This window comes from Oncorhynchus masou, chromosome 32, assembly GCF_036934945.1.
Source record: "Oncorhynchus masou masou isolate Uvic2021 chromosome 32, UVic_Omas_1.1, whole genome shotgun sequence".
NCBI lineage: Eukaryota > Metazoa > Chordata > Actinopteri > Salmoniformes > Salmonidae > Oncorhynchus > Oncorhynchus masou.
The window spans coordinates 11420774-11434485 of record NC_088243.1 but is presented as its reverse complement, the minus strand read 5'-3'; the positions used below and the strand labels follow the sequence as shown (position 1 = coordinate 11434485).

Sequence of the window (13712 nt, the reverse complement as noted above, 5' to 3'; positions counted from 1 at the left end):
TGTAGATCCCATATATACCATGTGGATCCCATATAGATCCCATGTAGATCCCATATATACCATGTAGATCCCATATATACCATGTAGATACCATGTATATACTATATATACCATATATACCATGTATATACCATATATATACCATATATTTACCATATATATACCATATATATATACCATATATATATATACCATATATTTATATACCATATATATATACCATATATATATATATACCATATATTTATATACCATATATATATATATACCATATATTTATATATTTATATATATATATATCTATATATACCATATATATACCATATATATACCATATATATACCATATACCATATATATATATCCCATATATATATATCCCATATATATGTATATACCATGTATATATATATACACCATATATATGTATATACCATGTATATCTCTCCCTCTCTCTCTCTCTCTCTTCTCTCTCCCTCTCTCTCTCTCTCTCTCTCTCTCTCCCTCTCTCTCTCTCTCTCTCTCTCTCTCTCTCTCTCTCTCTCTCCCTCTCTCTCTCTCCTCTCTCTCTCTCTCTCTCTCTCTCTCTCTCTTCTCTCTCCCCCTCTCTCTCTCTCTCTTCTCTCTCCCTCTCTCTCTCTCTCCTCTCTCTCTCCCTCTCTCCTCTCTCTCCCTCTCTCTCTCTCCCTCTCCCCTCTCTCTCTCTCTCTCTCTCTCTCTCTCTCTCTCTCTCTCTCTCTCTCTCTCTTCTCCCTCTCTCTCTCTCTCTCTCCTCTCTCTCTCTCTCTCTCTCTCTCTCTCTCTCTCTCTCTCTCTCTCTCTCTCTCTCCCCCTCTCTCTCTCTCTCTCTCTCTCTCTGTCTCTCTCTGTACTGTAGGTGTGATACAGCGCTGGGAGTTGCTGCAGGCCCAGGCCCTCAGTAAAGAGATGCGTCTGAAGCAGAACCTTCAGCAGTGGCAGCAGTTCAACTCTGACCTCAACGCTGTGTGGGCGTGGCTGGAGCAGGCAGGGGAGGAGCTAGAGCAGCAACGGAGGCTGGACCTCAGCACCGACATCCAGACCATCGAGCTGCGCATCAAAAAACTGAAGGTGACCTTTGAACTTTGATTACTCACTAGGATTACAAAGCTTGCAAGGTTTGTAAGGCTTTCTCAAAGTTCCGGATTTTTTCAGTTATCATGGTTGGATGAATCCCTGTTGTATGATTCCCTCCATGGTTATTCCCTCCATGGTTATTCCCTCCATGGTTATTCCCTCCATGGTTATTGCCTCCATGGTTATTCCCTCCATGGCTATTCCCTCCATGGTTATTCCCTCCATGGCTATTCCCTCCATGGTTATTCCCTCCATGGTTATTCCCTCCATGGCTATTCCCTCCATGGTTATTCCCTCCATGGTTATTCCCTCCATGGTTATTCCCTCCATGGTTATTCCCTCCATGGTTATTCCCTCCATGGCTATTCCCTCCATGGTTATTCCCTCCATGGTTATTCCCTCCATGGCTATTCCCTCCATGGTTATTCCCTCCATGGTTATTCCCTCCTGGTCCTGGAATCCCCCAACTGGGATAATCTTTGGGAAAGCTTTGCAACCAGAGATGGATATTTAAAAAATACTCTGTGCTGATATGACACCCTCTCAAATCATCTCTTTTCATATTGTCTGTCTACAGGAGCTGCAGAAGGCTGTTGACAAGCGTAAGGCCACAGTGCTGTCCATCAACCTGTGCAGTGCAGAGTTTGTCCAGTCCGCCACAGAAGAGTCCCAGGACCTGCAGGCCAGGCTGAAAGAGATGAACAACCGCTGGGACACATTGGGCACCTCTCTGGGAGAGTGGAGGGCAGCGCTGCAAAAGGCCCTTATGCAGTGTCACGTAGGTGTCCAACTGTCTAGTCACCTAGCCTGATCCCTGGTCCAAGATCAGCGCAAACAGCTCTGGGACCAGGCTACTTACTGGTCATTTAATAAAATATTCAAACCAGGACAAATCATGTTTGCATGTTGGACAACTGAGACAGGATACAATTAAATAGTGTTTTAATGACCTGGATATAAACATCAAGGTTTATCATTAGTTAGACATATTAAATATGTTACTTTAAGTAGAAGTCATGACTTTAGGTAGAAGGTGATTAGCATGCATTTGTATTCACGTCTCCTCTCCTGTAGGACTTCCATGAGATGAGTCACGGCCTGCTACTGTGGCTGGAGAACATTGACCGCAGGAGGAATGAGATTGTTCCCATTGACCCCATCCAGGACAGCAACACCCTCCATGAGCACCACAAAACACTCCTGGTACAGAAGCGTTTTAGTAATGTTATATTTAAGTGATAATGCCCAAGAAGCCGGTGTTTGGAAGATTGTTGTTAGGCCCGAGACAAAGTCAATATATCCTCCAAACACCGGCTTCTTGGGAATTATCACTTTTATACAACGGGTTATCAACATATTCAAATAATGATTGGCATATTTTAATTTAAAAATGTTTTATTTTGATTAATTTATTCATACTATGTCATCCATTCGCAAGATATAGTCCCGACACAAATCTTGGGTTGCTACCCAAGCCGGCTGGTCGTTCGTTTTATCGGTTCGGTTGCTAGTGAAGCGACCCAGTCGTTCAGTCATTTTTGTTCTGTATCTATGGACGCCACCCAGTCATTGGTTCTAAATGTTCCATTGCCATACTGGCTGGCAACGTTCTTATCCCTTGCTTGCTAGCTAGCCAACTACGGCTAACTTACAGTCACGTCAAAAAGTGCAGCCAGAATAGCAGCATTTGCAGCAAAGTAGCAGCATTTGCGTTTATTTAAGCTGTTTACTATTTACATTTATTTGGATACATCCATAACAATGAGCTAATGAGGCACGATTTCACCTGTCATAGAAAATGTTCTGACTCGTCAGGACACTATTGTTCAGAGGAGCTAGCCAACAACACAGCTAACACAATCACTTCAAACTGAAGCTGGAAAAACTGCAAACTAGCTGCACTTCGTTTCGTTTGATCTTTCTTTCAATTGACATTTCTTTGTTTATATCCATAAAAATGATGCCAGCTGATTCATGATTTCGACTGGCTGAGAAACTGTCTGTCTGTCTCGTCCTGACTCCCGACACATTCATTACTATGGGACAGATGGAGATCGATTGAATATTGAAACAATGTTGCAAATGTCGGAGAGGCAGACAGTAATGTTTATACAAGTCTCCACTGTTAAAAAAATATATGTTAGTCTAAAGGAAATATGAGATAATGTCTAGATGCTTCTTATAGTGGAGATCAAGTTTATACATTGCTTGGCTGGGCTGATGAGACAGTGGATTCCACAGTCAGATGGGATAAACCATATTCTGTGAGGGCTGATTCGGAGTTGAGAAAAGCACACAGAAATCTGACTTTTATATAAATTGTTGATTGATGTCAACTGGAGACTTTTAAATTAAGCGGATCTCAAATTAGAAAATGTCCTTGAGTGACTGACACCTTGCAGTGAGTAAAATTGTGAACCAACCAATCTCCCTCACTCCCTCCACAGAAAATCCGCTGTGAGCTGCTAGACACCCAGAGGAAGGTGTTGTCCCTGCAGGACATGTCCCTGCAGCTGCTGGTCAACAGCGAGGGCAGTGACTGTCTGGAGGCCAAGGAGAAGGTTCACGTCATCGGGAACCGCCTCAAACTGCTCTTCAAGGAGGTGACCAGAGACCTCAAAGAGCTGGAGAAGATTCTGGACATGAACAGCAGCCAACAGGTCAGAAGAGATGCACTTTTACAATTAAATAGAACAATGGAATGTATCTCCATTTATTTATTTATTTCACCTTTATTTAACCAGGTAGGCTAGTTGAGAACAAGGTCTCATTTGCAACTGCGACCTGGCCAAGATAAAGCAAAGCAGTGTGACACAGACAACAACACAGAGTTACACATGGAGTAAACAAACAAGCCAATAACACAAACAAGTCAATGACACAGTAGAGAAAGGAAAATCTATATACAGTGTGTGCAAAAGGCATGAGGAGGTAGGCAATAAATAGGCCATAGGAGCGAATAATTACAATTTAACAGATTAACACTGGAGTGATAAATGAGCAGATAATGATGTGCAAGTAGAGATACTGGTGTGCAAAAGAGCAGAAAAGTAAATAAAATAAAAACAGTATGGGGATGAGGTAGGTAGATTGGTTGGGCTATTTACAGATGGATCGGTTAGCTGCTCAGATAGTTGATGTTTAAAGTTGGTGAGGGAAATAAAAGTCTCTAACTTCAGCGATTTTTGTCATTCGTTCCAGTCACTGGCAGCAGAGAACTGGAAGGAAAGGCGGACCAAATGAGGTTGGCTTTGGGGATGATCAGTGAGATATACTGTACCTGCTGGAATGTGTGCTACGGGTGGGTGTTATCGTGACCAGTGAACTGAGATAAGGCGGAGCTTTACCTAGCATAGACTTATAGATGACCTGGAGCCAGTGGGTCTGGCAACGAGTATGTAGTGAGGGCCAGCCGACTAGAGTATACAGATCGCAGTGGTGGGTGGTATAAGGTGATTTGGGAACAAAACGGGTGGCACTGTGATAGACTGCATCCAGTTTGCTGAGTAGAGTGTCGGAAGCTATTTTGTAGATGACATCGGCGAAGTCGAGGATCGGTAGGATAGTCAGTTTTACTAGTGTAAGTTTGGCGGCGTGAGTGAAGGAGGCTTTGTAGCGAAATAGAAAGCCGATTCTAGATTTGATTTTGGATTGGAGATGTTTAATATGAGTCTGGAAGGAGAGTTTACAGTCTAGCCAGACACCTAGGTATTTATAGTTGTCCACATATTCTAGGTCGGCACCGTCCAGGGTGGTGATGCTAGTTGGGCGGGCGGGTGCGGGCAGCGAACGGTTGAAAAGCATGCATTTGGTTTTACTAGCATTTAAGAGCAGTTGGAGGCCGCGGAAGGAGTGTTGAATGGCATTGAAGCTAGCACAGTGTCCAAGGAAGATCCAGAAGTATATAGAATGGTGTCGTCTGCGTAGAGGTGGATCAGGGAATCGCCTGCAGCAAGAGCGACATCATTGATATATACAGAGAAAAGAGTCAGCCCAAAAATGGAACCCTGCGGTACCCCCATAGAGACCGCCAGAGGTCCGGACAACATGCCCTCCGATTTGACACACTGAACTCTGTCTGCAAAGTAGTTGGTGAACCAGGCGAGGCAGTCTTCAGAAAAACCAAGGCTATTAAGTCTGCCGATAAGAATACTGTAATTGACAGAGTCGAAAGCCTTGGCCAGGTCGATGAAGACTGCTGCACAGTACTGTCTTTTATCGATGGCAGTTATGATATCGTTTAGTACCTTGAGCGTGGCTGAGGTGCACCCGTGACCGGCTCGGAAGCCGGATTGTACAGAGGAGAAGGTACGGTGGGATTCGAAATGGTCAGTGATCTGTTTATTAACTTCTCTTTCGAAGACTTTAGATAGGCAGGGCAGCATGGATATAGGTCTGTAACAGTTTGGGTCTAGGGTGTCACCCCCTTAGAAGAGGGGGATGACCGCGGCAGCTTTCCAATCGTTAGGGATCTCGGACGATATGAAAGAGAGGTTGAACAGGCTGGTAATAGGGGTTGCAACAATGGCGGCGGATAGTTTTAGAAAGAGAGGGTCCAGATTGTCTAGCCCAGCTGATTTGTACTGGTTCAGGTTTTGCAGCTCTTTCAGAACATCTGCTGTCTGGATATGGGTGAAGGAGAATCTGGGGAGGCTTGGGCGAGTAGCTGAGGGGGGTGGGGGGGGCTGTTGGCCGGGGTTGGCGTAACCAGGAGGAAGGCATGGCCAGCCATTGAGAAATGCTTATTCAAATGTTCGATTATCATGGATTTATCAGTGGTGACCGTGTTACCTAGCCTCGGTGCAGTGGGCAGCTGGGAGGAGGTGCTTTTATTCTCCATGGACTTTACAGTGTCCCAAAACTTTTTGGAGTTAGAGATACAGGATACGAATTTCTGCTTGAAAAAGCTAGCCTTTGCTTTCCTGACTGACTGTGTGTATTGATTCCTGACTTCCCTGAACAGTTGCATATCGTGGGTACTATTCGATGCTATGGCAGTCCGCCACAGGATGTTTTTGTGCTGGTCAAGGGCAGTCAGGTCTGGAGTGAACCAAGGGCTATATCTGTTCTTAGTTCTGCATTTTTTGAACGGGGCATGCTTATCTAAGATGGTGAGGAAATTACTTTTAAAGAATGACCAGGCATCCTCGACTGACGGGATGAGGTCAATATCCTTCCAGGTCGATTAGAAAGGCCTGCTCGCAGAAGCGTTTTAGGGAGCGTGCAGTAGACACATTACACAATAAGAAATAGTACAGGAGAAACGTTTTGTAGCCTTTCTCTACTGTATCTAACGCCGTTTCATGCTTGGCCTCCCTCCCTCTGTGTGTATCTCTCCCTCTCTCTCTCCCTCCCCCCTCTCATCCTCTTTCTCCCTCCCTCTTGTCTCTCTCTATCTCCTCTCTTTCATCTCAGGATCTGTCTACGTGGTCGTCAGCTGATGAGCTAGACTCCACCTCTGGTTCCATCAGCCCGGTGTCGGCCAGGAGCACGCCACGTCGCCGTCCATCGGTAACGTATAGTAATACTCCTGACATGGTAACGTGGTGCCCTGCCAGAAGGAAGGTGTTTGGCACTTCCTCCCTAAGACTGACAGTGCGTCACTTGTGCCCCTGAATGCAACGCCCAGTTTGCTCCAGTTTAAGGCCATGCAAAGTCACTCCCTCCCACCATCCCAGGACCTCTCTTTCTCACCTCTTCTCTGTACACCTTCCTACATGTATATGCATTCCACACACAACTCTGACTCTTTTTCCACACTTTTATTCTTTCATGTTATATCATCTCCCAGAGACAAACTGACCAGAGCACTTAAGACATCATTATACCCCCTCTTAAAAAATATATATATATTATCTTATTTTATTGATTTTTTTTCCCCCTAAACTTCAACATCTACTTTTGCTTTCTCCTGACCAAATATGTCCCATCTTTTTCTTATTTTCTTTAGTCCTGTGGTTTTAGAGTGCTGTGGTTTTAGAGTCCTGTGGTTTTAGAGTGCTGTGGTTTTAGAGTGCTGTGGTTTTAGAGTGCTGTGGTTTTAGAGTGCTGTGGTTTTAGAGTGCTGTAGTTTTAGAGTGCTGTGGTTTTAGAGTGCTGTAGTTTTAGAGTGCTGTAGTTTTAGAGTGCTGTGGTTTTAGAGTCCTGTGGTTTTAGAGTGCTGTGGTTTTAGAGTGCTGTGGTTTTAGAGTGCTGTAGTTTTAGAGTGCTGTGGTTTTAGAGTGCTGTAGTTTTAGAGTGCTGTAGTTTTAGAGTGCTGTGGTTTTAGTGTGCTGTGGTTTTAGAGTCCTGTGGTTTTAGAGTGCTGTAGTTTTAGAGTGCTGTGGTTTTAGAGTGCTGTGGTTTTAGAGTGCTGTGGTTTTAGAGTGCTGTAGTTTTAGAGTGCTGTAGTTTTAGAGTGCTGTAGTTTTAGAGTGCTGTGGTTTTAGAGTGCTGTGGTTTTAGAGTGCTGTGGTTTTAGAGTGCTGTAGTTTTAGAGTGCTGTGGTTTTAGAGTGCTGTGGTTTTAGAGTGCTGTGGTTTTAGAGTGCTGTGGTTTTAGAGTGCTCATGGAATATTGGCTCTTTAATACTGCTGAAAACCCTTGGTTTTTATCAATTAAATTCTATAGAAGTTATGTCTTGTCTTCACTTCAATCCCAATGGTTGATCTCAGTGATTTGAAGATACAGTACATGTATATCTTAAATTTGTTACATCTGTCTTCCACATAGCAAATCATGCATCATATCATATGTTGTGTTTCAGCAGCGAATGAATTCCCTTTGTTCCAAATAACAGCATGACCATCCAGCTGTAGCTGTTCAAAGTAGCTGTACACTTTGAAAAAAGCTAGTTAGTTTATTTTCTCTAGTTGTCACCTTCCTTCACACATTTGATTTGTTCTAAGATCACCTTCTATTCTTTTATTTGGGGTATTTCCTTTTCATCGGTAGCTTTGTTCTTTATTTGCCTGGACTGAAACATACTCTCTTTCTTTTACCCCCGTGTTCATTGCAAACAGCAACGGGGCAAATGTAGTATGTCACAGCAGACCTCTGGACCCTCTGTGAGCAGTCCACACAGATCACACAGGTACCTTTCTCCTGGTTTGTAGAACACCCAGAAGACAATAGAACTCCTGGAACATGTTACATCTGTTCTGGAACCTTAGTCCGTTGTGCTGCACTGCACTGACAACACATACAGTACATTGCAACAACTGTATTGTAAAAGAAAAAATAGAAAACCCTGAATACTGATTTTTACTTACTTCCAAAGGTTCATAAAAGTTTAATGAAAAATTAATTCCATCATCTTCTACCATTCTAGACACTATGTAGAGGCTATAGGGTTTAGCAGAAAATGTGGTTATAGCCCACACATCCTTTACACTACAGTTCTGCAATAACTAAATATATAGGCCTCTTTGTTGCCAATGTCCTCGGCTGCTTGATTAACTACGCTACCCAGAATGCACCTTGAGTGCTTAACATACTGTCAACAGTTTCTCTAATACCTCTTGGTAACTATAGAGCTTCCTTCTCTACTGCTAGTGAGCACAAGCAGTTGTTCTCTTGAATTGCCAAGCCAGCAAGCATCTGCAATGAACAATATGATGGCAGCAAGTCTATCTCTCTATTTCTTTCTTTCTCTTGTGTGTGACATCTATTTAATCTATTTCTTCTATTTCACATTCCTAATCCACCATCTCCCCTCACTCCCCTCAATCAGCCATCGCCCCTATCATGTCTCCATTTGTGGAATGTTAGGGGGCACTTTGATCACAGTCTAGACAGACAGACCTGAGGGTAAAACGAACATCACTGTTATCTAGCTATGCATACCATGATTTATAATTTTAGGATTCCCTTTGGTGTAAGCTAATTCAAATAGGCCCCATTGTCAGCTATGCCAGAGAAACAGCAGGTACCACATTGTCGTAAAGTGTTGTAAATCAGAACGCTATAATTGTGTTACTGTAGTGTTCATCCCTTACCTGAGAAATATGAGTTAATAGTGAATAGTACAAAACATGTTAATTAGCATTTAATAGATATAGTCTGTCTTCTCAGTTTGACAGCAGCCCAGTCAGATGACGGTATATTAAGATGGTTCTGCTGCTGACAAATGCTACATCAAGCTTCACCTAGCTACACCCTTTAAAACAAACTGCTCTATGCTGCTATGCTCCTGTCTTGGCATGCTTTGCATTTATCAGGATTTAAACTCCTCACAGAGAGGTCTTGAAGGACTATCTAAAACATTTAAACTGCTACTTCCTGCATGCATTTTGTCTCCCGTCCTAACACCTTACATCCTTTTACAAAGGAATGTCAGCTCAACATCCTGTATTTGTTTTATGGGTTTGAAAATAATTTATTGAAAATGTTTGTCAGTGTTTGTCAAGTGTCATTCAACTGACTGTGGGTGTATTGATGACCAATATAAACTGGGTGGTTTGAGCCCTGAATGCTGATTGGCTGTCAGCCGTGGTATATCAGACCGTATACCAACATTTACTCATCTTATTGCATTGGTAACCAGTTTATAATAGCAATAAGTCACCTTGGGGGTTTGCGTTGCATCGTGCCTAACAGCCCTTAGCCGTGGTATATTGGCCATATACCACACCCTCGGGCCTTAATGATTAAATATAGTTTGGTCATTTGATCATGGCTGTGTCAATACACAGTTCATCATTATACTTGTAGAGCAATAACATAGTTTCTGTCTTGTAAACTACAAAGGAAATAGATATTTGATTCTGTTGAATCCAATGACAAAATGGATAGTTGGATGGATGGTCTGGTCTGGATACATGTCCTTAGCTGTACAGTAGGTGTCATAGTCTGCTTGTTGTTGTGTTGTGCTCTCCGTGTCATATCCTATCAGGTCTCCCGTCGCTGGGTCCGCTTCCTCCCCTTCTGAGGCAGAGGGGAAATCATCACCGTCATCGTCCCGTTTCCTGTACCGCGTCCTACGGGTGGTGGTGCCCCTCCAGTTGCTGTTCCTCTTGCTGCTGGTGGGCATGGTCTGCCTGGTGCCAGTGTGTGAGAGGGATTTCGACTGCAGCCAGTCCAATAACTTTGCCCGTTCCTTCCACCCGATGCTACAATACACCAACGGGCCCCCTCCTGTATAGTCTTTCATGACAGACCAAACATTTGGTTCTGGGTGCCGAGCGAGATTACAGCCTGGCCCTGGTATGGAGACGAACCGGAGGAGGATAGTTGGGCTTTTTGAACTTCATGACTGTTGTAGATTTCAACTCTATGGGTCTCTCTCTTCTCATTTGCAGCTTCCATGAAGAATAGAGATATGGCTTTCCGTCATTCTGCACCTTGTGTTGCCGTGCATAAGCAAGCATCATAGGATGCCAAAACCTTAGTTAGATCTTCTTTGTTCTGTATGGATGAAGTACAGCAGCACTCTTAACTTGTCTTTTCACTCGTGTCTTCTTTTAGTTTTCTGTTGTGTTGTATGTATAGATGAAGAAGTGTCTTAGGGGCAGCAAATGTAAGAACCAAAAATGTTTCTGACGGCAGTCAGTGGATATTCCCTGGATACCTGTTAAGGTACATGCCATGTGTTGCCATTTGTCCTCTAGTTCAATGCAGAGCATATACTCTGTGAATGTGCCTGTAGTAACAATTGAACACTTGTGAAATAACATTTTAAGATGACGTATATTGCAATAATTTTTTTTTTACATGTGTTTTGGCATGCGGTTATGATCCTTGCTTATGGGTGTGTCCGTGATGAATATTTGATTTTTAATCTGAATTATACCTGGGCGTAAGAATCTATTTATTCTGAATTGTGTATTGAATGTGTATGTAAAATAAAGGCCGTAATGAAGAGTTATTTGCTATAAACTGTTTAAAAGCATAAGAAACATTGAAAATAATGTACTGAACACTCGTTTTTATTTTTCTAGCTGAAAATATGGATTCTACAAACAAACTATTAATCAACAGTATAACGAATTATAAAACTGTATATTTTCTATGGCTCTGTGTGTTTAGTATTAAATGTACAACAGTCCAGGATTACTTAACATATTCTGTACATAATATAAATGTATATCAATAATCTATATCTGACCCTAAATTACAAATATTGAATGCCAAATTCTCATTTTGATTCTGTCTTTTATTTAACATAATTTCTCTCTGTGGGAAGCAACATTTCTAACTCTTCTAATCTGTCGAGTCAATAATGCTGAATCAGTCTTTGGATCCTACTTTCCATACATCATAAACTCAATTCAAAGCACAATTTCAATGGTCCAAAAAATATATGATACCTTTCAAATTTCATTCAGGTGCCTGTCTTGAGCGTAGTCCTTTGAGGAGATTTAGGCATAGATCAGTGCTACAGTGCGATTGACATTCAATTCCATGATACGGATTGAATCTAGCCCGTACTCTTCATTCACGGGGAGAGCCACAGGATCAGTGGACCTCTGAGAGACAGCTGAGAGGGATCCGATAGACCCAGAGGTATGTTAGTTCTGGAGCTCTGGGAGATGGGAGTCCTGGTGGTGGGTAGGACAGGGCCAGGGAGTGGTGGTGGTCCTGGTGGTGGGTAGGACAGGGCCAGGGAGTGGTGGTGGTCATGGTGGTGGGTAGGACAGGGCCAGGGAGTGGTGGTGGTCATGGTGGTGGGTAGGACAGGGCCAGGGAGTGGTGGTGGTCCTGGTGGTGGGTAGGACAGGGCCAGGGAGTGGTGGTGGGTAGGACAGGGCCAGGGAGTGGTGGTGGTCATGGTGGTGGGTAGGACAGGGCCAGGGAGTGGTGGTGGTCATGGTGGTGGGTAGGACAGGGCCAGGGAGTGGTGGTGGTCCTGGTGGTGGGTAGGACAGGGCCAGGGAGTGGTGGTGGTGGTGGTGGTGGTGGTGGTGGTGGTGGTAGAGGTCATGGTGGTGGGTAGGAGAGAACCAGAGAGTGGTGGTGGTGGTGGTGGTGGTGTTGGTAGAGGTCATGGTGGTGGGTAGGACAGGGCCAGGGAGTGGTGGTGTTGGAGGTCATGGTGGTGGGTAGGACAGGACCAGGGAATGGTGGTGGTGGTGGTGGTAGAGGTCATGGTGGTGGGTAGGAGAGGACCAGGGAGTGGTGGTGGTGGTGGTAGAGGTCATGGTGGTGGGTAGGACAAGGCCAGGGAGTGGTGGTGGTGGAGGTCATGGTGGTGGGTAGGACAGGACCAGGTGGTGGTGGTGGTGGGTAGGACAGGACCAGGGAGTGGTGGTGGTGATGGTAGAGGTCATGGTGGTGGGTAGGACAGGGCCAGGGAGTGGTGGTGGTGGGGGTGAAGCAGGCACTCCAGTGATTTGATCATGTCGTAGTTTGGAAGGTTCCGGGCTGTGACGTCCAGACCTAACATCTGAGAGACCACCAGGGCTGTGACTTCCAGACCTAACATCTGAGAGACCACCAGGTCTGTGACTTCCAGACCTAACATCTGAGAGACCACCAGGGCTGTGACTTCCAGACCTAACATTTGAGAGACCACCAGGGCTGTGACTTCTAGACCTAACATCTGAGAGACCACCATTCAGGAAGTCTACCAACTGAAACAATAGAGCAGATACACCTCAAGTCAGGTTTCTGATATTATTTTCTGTACTCCTCAATCAAATGCCATTCTGTTTGTTTGTTGTGTGCATGTGTGTTTCTGTCTTTCTATGAGAGCATCCATTTGTGCATGCATGCCTGTGCGTGTTAATACGACTATGTATCCCTCCATCTCACCACCTCTTTCTCACTGTGTGTGAGCTGGGCCAGAGTCTGTCTGAGGGTGGTAAGCTGCTGCTGAGCCTCCCTGGCCTGGTGCTCCTGGCTCTGTAGATCTGTCCTGGCTGTGGTCAGCCTCTCCTCTACCTGGGCCTTCTCCAGCTCCTCCAGACTCTTACTCTGCTCCCCAATGGTCTGGCTTTGCTCCGGGACTTTGAGCTTAGATACAGCATTTCAAATTTGACCGGAATGCCCTTTAAGTTTCATCATATTACTTCACAAAAACATAACATTGCGACGAATGGTATGTTATAATAATGTTATACAGAAGTAGAAATGATACTGTCAGTAAACAATTATCACGGTTTACATATACTACAAAGTGCTAATTAGTGGTAATAACCAACATTTTTAAACTACATTTGGAATCTTGTACGGGTATTTCACAGGCAGTTAGAGGAATCAGACAGAGAAGAGTAGGTAGGTGAAGTTCTATGACTCTAGAGGATGTGTGGGCTGTAAGCATCCTGCCCTCTACCTTCAGCTTGTTGGTATGTGACAGCTGGGCCTTGAGCTCTGTGATGGAGACCTTACTGGAACCCAGTTCCCCCTGCAGTCGCTCCACCTTTTTCTGTAGACTATGATAAAATATAACAGATACATTAGATAGAATATAATACACTGCTCAAAAAAATAAAGGGAACAATAAAATAACTCATCCTAGATCTGAATGATGAAATATTCTCAGTTGTGTCAGTTGTGCCTGTATGACCTCCCTACAACACCTGGGCATGCTCCTGATGAGGTGGCGGATGGTCTCCTGAGGGATCTCCTCCCAGACCTGGACTAAAGCATCCGCCAACTCCTGGACAGTCTGTGGTGCAACGTGGCGTTGGTGGATGGAGT

General features: G+C 44.2%; 1 protein-coding gene across 2 annotated transcripts in view; it reads left to right on the top strand.

The window, feature by feature from the left end:
- LOC135525576 (nesprin-1-like) overlaps positions 1-11211 on the top strand; it is a 223133-nt gene extending 211922 nt beyond the window's left edge. For both annotated transcript variants that reach the window (XM_064953273.1, XM_064953274.1), the window contains 7 exons: positions 877-1088; positions 1672-1872; positions 2169-2297; positions 3542-3754; positions 6510-6605; positions 8096-8166; positions 9967-11211. In XM_064953273.1, the coding sequence (XP_064809345.1) occupies positions 877-1088; positions 1672-1872; positions 2169-2297; positions 3542-3754; positions 6510-6605; positions 8096-8166; positions 9967-10216 (1172 nt within the window). In that variant the 3' untranslated portion in view covers positions 10217-11211. The remainder of the gene's footprint in view (positions 1-876; positions 1089-1671; positions 1873-2168; positions 2298-3541; positions 3755-6509; positions 6606-8095; positions 8167-9966) is intronic.
- Positions 11212-13712: the final 2501 nt, after the last annotated feature.